The 7,448-nt window shown below is 33.2% G+C and overlaps 1 protein-coding gene across 1 annotated transcript in view; it reads left to right on the top strand.

Annotated features, from left to right (window-relative positions):
• The window catches only part of LOC144978233 (uncharacterized), a 69,492-nt gene extending 66,316 nt beyond the window's left edge, over positions 1-3,176 (top strand). Inside the window, exon 39 of the mRNA XM_078924045.1 lies at positions 1,499-3,176. Coding sequence (XP_078780171.1) covers positions 1,499-1,588 — 90 coding nt within the window. The 3' untranslated portion in view covers positions 1,589-3,176. The remainder of the gene's footprint in view (positions 1-1,498) is intronic.
• Positions 3,177-7,448: the final 4,272 nt, after the last annotated feature.

Below are 7,448 nucleotides of genomic sequence, written 5' to 3'. Positions count from 1 at the left end.
GAATTCTGGCTACTACAATTCTTGCCAGTATTGAACCGATATTACAGGGACGTATAAAACCATTATAATTTAAGAATTTTGACGTTAATGGATCAATGAATATTTTTTGATAATACATGCATGAAAAATATCATTAGGACTTTATACAATATTATTGTTACATTTCAAATGTTTTCCATATAATTCCTTCATAATATAAAATAATATATTATAACATATCATAACGTAACTCAACATAACATAATATAATATAACATAAAATAAATAAACATAGGGGAAATTTGTCTCTAGGGTCTATTCCAAGGGAAGACTGAAATAGCCCAGGCGTCAGCCGCAGTGCAGCGCCGCAAATAACATAAAAATATAATCTAACATAACCTAAGATAACACAAGAAGGGTTTATTTAATCCTAAAAGACCGTTAAATATCCCGTGATAGATAACATGCATCAAACAATTCATTGTTGAGTTATCTTGAGAAAGGCTGGCACAAAAGGTAAAGAGAAGAGCTAGACGACTTATAGAAGAATAGAATTACCCATAAACATCAAGATTCTGAGTTTATAACAAAAACGTCTTTCTTTTGTTTAAAAAAAAAGTATTGTTCAACAGTGACTATTTAATAATTATTCCTCCACTTCCATTGGAAAAGCCTATTATTTCTTAGTAATTACAAAATCATAAGATTTGTTAAAATATAGAAGCACGAAGTATAATCTTTTACTATTGAATATATACGGTTCTGTGGAAAGTATAAATTGCTCGATCACAGCCTTTTACACAGAAGCCTATTGAAGAGAAAACAAGTAAGATACTTGGAGAATAAAGAATCAGAAAATTACATTTTTATTGGTAAAAATTACCTCAGAGTAGTGATACAATAAGAATGCCCCTGGTATTTAATGCACGAGGTGAAATGTATGTTGTTTCTTCGTCATTCACTTTTTGGACACGTATCACAAAAACATTAATAAATCGTACAATTGTATTTAGCTCTAGATATATAAAATTTTTACACAACTGCCAACAACTTTCAAAAGTTCCACAATTCTATCATAAAGTTGAGTTATGCTTTGACTCTTTTATGTTCACTTGATATGTATGAATGCATTGTGAAACAAACACTCTCATCAATAATGAGGCATCATCATCCTCCTCCTCATCATCATCATCATCACCATCATCATCATCATCATCATCATCTTCATCATTATCGTCATCATCATCATCATCATCATCATCATCATCATCATCATCATCATCATCATCATCATCATCATCATCATTATCATCATCTTCATATCATCATTATTACCAGCATTTCCACTACAATCACAACCGATAACATCATCATCATTATCATCATTATCACCATCATTATCATAATCATCATCATCATCATCATCATCACCATCGCCATACTCGTCATACCCATCGTTGTGATCAACATTACGTTATACATATAGATACCATCATTCTTCTCATAACATTCTTTTCAGTTCTATGGCGATAATTCAAGCAGCCCCTCCTCCGACATTGTCGTCCTTTATGATGGCTTGGATAAATCCAATAACAACTGGGACATTTGAAATGCTCTAATCTACTATTCGACTGACCAAATGTATTGATTCATACCTAACCACACGAGACCTGTTATTTTCATTTATTTTTGTATAAGATTTAATTTGTTTGTGATTTTTATTACCAAGTATTTTAAACAGACAGATACAGATAAGCAAATATTTATCTAATAATAAAAGAGAATCATGAATCAAATGATAATACATTTCTATGTAATTTTTCTGGCATCAAATTTTATACCTAGATTAATGTACAGTTTCATTTTTGGATTTCATCAAGTTGTACAGAGTTCATTTATGTTATAGTGTATTACATAAATTAATCCTTATGAATACATTTTATAACCTCCGTTAATATGATGAGAAAAAAAACAACAACAACAAATTAAATCCCATGTGAAATACTTAAAAACTTCAATTATCGACAGATTTTTTCCTAGTATTTTTCTTTCTGCTTTGTCTGGCACTGTTTCATACACACTTTTTCAGATCTTCATTTGATGCCTAATAGAATTAGATAATTTAACATCGGACAGAATTTATTAAACAAAAAAGTTGCAGCAATCTAGGGCAAGTGTCCTCGAGACATCATAGCATAATCTTATTTATTTCATATTTGAAATGGAAAAACAATCCCAAACTTTTGCAAATTTAGGCTTTTAAATGAACAAAAGTAGCACAACATTGCAAGATTTTCGTAAGCACAACAGGGGATAAACCTAAAATAAAACCCGCCCAAACCCAAAGTTTTATAGTTGTTTTTTTGTGTTGTTCATCTATTGTTTTTCCGATAAAATGTCTGCACCAAATAAATTATTGCAGTTTTATGTATCTTTTCCAGTAGTTACTGCGCCCTTCTTTTTTTGAAAAAATATTTACTTAACTTTTTTCTCATTTTGTGACAATTGCCCTCATAACTAAATTCATGACTTCTCTGACAACGTTAATATTGCATGGGCGAATTAAGTACTGGGTAAATTGTTTGCGACTATACTTCTCTTATCACGTGATTGACAACTCTGATGAGCATGCAAAGATCTTAAAATCTCTTTTGGGGAAAACAGAAATTGTCAACTCATGGGTGAGAATAGAGGTTAATATTTCTAATGCCTATGAATAGAAGATGACATCTTTTATGGGCATGATTAGAGGAACACAACTCTTCAGGGAATGAAAAGAAGTTGTTAACTCTTGTAGGTATGAATAGAGATTGACATATCTAACGGGTATGATTCGAATAGGGAAAATCGTACGGGCATGAAACGAGATGATTTCTTTTTGGGTTTGGATAGGTATTGAAATCGCATATGGATCTGATAACACATCTTGCAAATTTCATGTGCTTTGCTAAAATCTAAAATGTCATCAAAATGTCAGCTTTATGGAATTCCTAATATTTTCACCCAAATCACTTAAAATCACGATATAATTTGATTCACTTGTTTTATCATCTTTTGTTATATATGTGCCATGAGGAGAAACCATCTGTTATTCGTAGTTTATGGATTCTACATAACAATGGTCTTTATACAAGGAAATAATATACTTTGCATTTTTTGTTGTTTGTGAATGATTAAATACAATAGAAATGAAACAACGCTCAATTGCTTTCCTTGATTTGATTTCATGCCAGTTACATAATTGATATTATTGATACACGAATACCAAGCAGCTATTGCTATAATATTATAATCCCTACATGCGACCTCCTGAAAATCGTTCTCTCTATCAGTGAAAATTTTAAAGTGAGGTGAATTTTATACATTGGCTTTATGGCTCTAACTGGCGCAAACAGCATGAGTTAAGGATATAAAATATATAATCCTTGCATTACATTGTACACATGACATCATATCAGATCCATGGAGGAGAATTCAGTCATCTCATGACACTGACTTTTAAAACGATTGGTGCTTTTTATATTGGTCATGGATCCACGGAACAAATTGCACTTAATCATAATCGTGGATAATATTTGATACTTTAAAATGTATTATACACACGACAAACATATAATATAGGACCCTGAAACCCAACCGTTACTGCGTGCACATGATTGTTTTCAGACTCACCTGGATCTGAATCTGGTGCGTCTGATATATATTATAGTAGGTATGAAGGTCGTTAACCCGTACCGGCTGAATATTTGCTATTCTGGTAATTTCTATTACACCATTTTTGAATTAACAAAAAGGCTTGTTGTTGTTGTTGTTGTTGTTGTTATTATTATTATTATTATTATTATTATTATTATTATTATTATTATTATTATTATTATTATTATTATTGTTGTTGTAACAAATAAGTGGCAGACCGGTAAATTAAACTAGGTGATATCCGACATGTTCTTAATCGCAGTTCTGACAACCCGTTTTGTTATGACAGTGATGTTGTAATGGAAATACTCAAAAACCTACGCAAAATATTGTCCATCACATAAAGTTAAAACAAGCCCATAATTGCGTCCGGTTATAAGACCTGCAAATAAGTTCACTTTGGTGATATCAAGGTGACAAATTATGGAGCAGGCACTGGTGTAAATGAAATAAAGACCTGAAAAATGTGTATGAAACATTGCCTCGTGGCAGGCTGACTTTTTGGGATATTTTATTTTTCTCGTATTTTTCTATATTTTTGCTTTGTCCGGTCTCATACACACGTATTCACATCTTTAACAGCGAGGGTGCTTTTGAATTGAAATCTTATAAATTATTGCTATTTCTACTTTTCTTTTACTTTGTGATGATATGAAAGTTCTGTCCTTTGTACATTTCCCTGAGTCTAATAATTCTTATAATTTTGTCTCATTGCTGTAGTGAGGAAACCCAAAATAATATAAAATTCTATTTCTCCATTACACCAATGATAAATAAGCCCACAATAAGTGTTCGGATTCGAAATGCAAATAAGAGTATTTAAACGTCGTAGGTTTTATAATCTATTACTCACTCAAGCTGATATTAAGCCATTTTAAAAATTCCTTATATTACGTGACCCAACACATCAAAAAGGTTTTATATCGGGGTTAAACAAAATGTCGAAAAGTGAATTTAAAAGTAAATTGATATGGAATATGACATTTTATTCTATTTGGAAACTAGATTCTTTGCCTTATATTTTCCACAAGATTTACTCCGACGTATAATTTCGTCTACAAGATCGATTTTAAGCATTTTAATCATCCCGACATAATAACGTTTTGAGGCGGTGGGTCACATTATTTGTATTCAATTCTATGATGTGATATTAACTCCTGATACCGGATGGTACGAGAATATTCTGCCGTACACTATAAATAAACAGATTAAGTAATTGGCCAGAAAACAATTTTTCCGACAGACACAACGCTGTTGACGGCCAGGGGCTCATTATACACCTGAGTACGGTGAGAGAATGTGAGTGAAGAGCCAAGGACTCAACTATACGCTGCGCGAGGCTCGAACCCAGGACCTTTCGATCCAAAAGCGAATGTCATACTACAAGACTACATAGCCGCAAGGAAAATAGTTGAAAATAACCACATTTAATGATTGGCCAGAAAGACTTGTCCTTTAACCAGTTAACTGCCGTACACTGAAAAAGAAAACTCAAAAATGTTGCCAAATCCCTGGTTTGAGAGTTTTTGCCAAGCTGACGATCGATATTTGAAGGACGAGTTTTTTGGCCAAATTTTTAAATACTTGTTTTTCCAGAGAACGGCAGTTAACTGGTTAGAGATCGATGGATTCCAAAACATTTATCTTGTCAAAAGCTCTCATGATTTATAAAATGTTTTTGAGAGTACGGTTGTATAAATGATTACGTACTCAATAAGGCAGGACTATGACATGATTCTTAAACCCAAATGACCTTTCGTATAGTAGCACAATAAAATATATCAAAAAGCCAACCTTGTTGTAGGTTGGTGCCAAGGGTGAAGTTGATCAAATAACTTAAATAACTGACTGGGAGTTGGGATATAAAAGACGGGAAATTCCAAGCTGACAGCAGTAATGGGCCATTACACATGTCAGAGAGCGATAAAACACCAATACTTGCCACACATAACACTTATCGATTGCAGTCCGGGCACTGGGTACAGAGAGTTCATTTTTGGGAGATCGTCATCCGCCAAAAGTAAAGGTTTCCTAAAAAATCACCCATGTCTTTCACGTCTTGTCAAGGTTAAGTCAAACAACCTGATCGTTTATAGCCAAAAAAGCTAATGGGCTCATATTGCAGTACTATGACAAAACGATTTTTGCACTTTGGTCGGAAAATTATTACTCCATACATATTATCGATTAAAATATTTTCTAACTTTATACAAGTTTTTGGTTAATATTTTTTACCAAGATGGTTATAATTCTAACTGACCGAAATATATTACTTGATTGTTTTCACCGGCCAAAACGTAAAAAGTTGTTTTGGCAGTGATGGCACTATAGTTTGTCGTGATTTTGTAATATCGTAAAATGTACAAGGAACGATATATTTTTAAAGCCCTTATCACAGCTAATGCTGATATCTCAAAGTGGTTCTATAGTATAAATCATAGGATTTTTCATAATTTATCACAGATGATATTTTCATGCTTTCTGCCCTAATTTGCACAATTCAAGGATTTTGATACCCATTTCCCCTTATCTATTGTGTGTCCTGGTAGCTTTTTTAAGCGCATTGTTGACTATTTTTGTTCTATGTTTTTTTAATTTTAATGGTAAGAATCAATAATAAATAAATAGGAAATTAGATTCCAGACTCTTGTATTTCTCATGATGTGAGAAAGGAAATCTCAGTAGGAGTTTTAGTCAATGGATCTTTATCGACGCAAAGTGCTTTATTCGTCATGTTCAAACCAAGTATCTTTCACAACCGGAAAGATGCTCAATTTCTTGTCCTTCTGCTAACCCTTACTTATTATTTTCTTGAAAAATTTCATATGCAAATGTCCATACGGTTGTATAGAATTCTATATGTGACTTTTGATTATTGTATTTAGAAGCCACGTGTACTTATTTTCAGATCTGATAACCCCAAACCTATTATCAATTACATTTGGTTATCATAATTGCAAATAATATGTACATGCAGGCTAGCCACATAAGCCTAAAAATTCAGATGGGAACTTCCTATTCGTGATACAGATAAACATTTAGGCATATGTTTTATCTTCTTGAAAAAAATAAATCAAAATAATATGAAAGCAAGTTCTTCTTTCCGTCACGTCTAACTCATGCGATTTTTTACCAGCTCTTTAACGAGTTAATTTTTCTCTGTGTAATTATTTTCTTCTTGTTTGTTCCCCCTCATATTGTATTCATGTGTGTATGTCTAGTTGGTGAAGAAACGCCGTTGTCTTCCTCTGCTCTGCCAGTGACCCATGGGGTTAGTATGCAGAGGTGTACACGATGCTTTGGTAGTTGGTAAGTTCCGAGAAGCCTTATGATTATCAAACCTTTCTTTAGCAGCACATTTTTTTTCTATACTATTTAGACGAAGTTCTCGGCCATGATAGCTTAGTGGTAGAACACAAACCTATCAAGTAAAGCAACAGATATCGATATCAAATTCAGCCGATTCACCCAACGCCCAACAATGATGGGTAGCTGGGACTATTATGTATTGGGGAACGCAACTGTGGTTCTGAAGAAGTACTGTTGATGGGATTTAAATGTATAATAACTTGATATTACTTATCCCCTTAAAAAAAGCACTAGTGGGGGTCTCCTGATCTTCCACAATGGGCGGAGAGGACAAGTGTCGTGTCTTCTATCCTCCTATGTCTATTTTCCCTTCTCAGATCGCTCAGTCCTATTGTTCTAGATTCTATACTGAGATTTCACAGTTTATTTCTGGTCCTGGCATTGATCATTAGCTGAGAGGGAGA

This window comes from Berghia stephanieae, chromosome 1 (genome assembly GCF_034508935.2).
Source record: "Berghia stephanieae isolate SIO BIC M18660-M18661 chromosome 1, UCSD_Bste_1.3, whole genome shotgun sequence".
In the NCBI taxonomy this organism is placed as follows: domain Eukaryota; kingdom Metazoa; phylum Mollusca; class Gastropoda; order Nudibranchia; family Aeolidiidae; genus Berghia; species Berghia stephanieae.
Note: the sequence above shows the minus strand (reverse complement) of the source record. Positions and strands in the feature narration are given on the sequence as shown.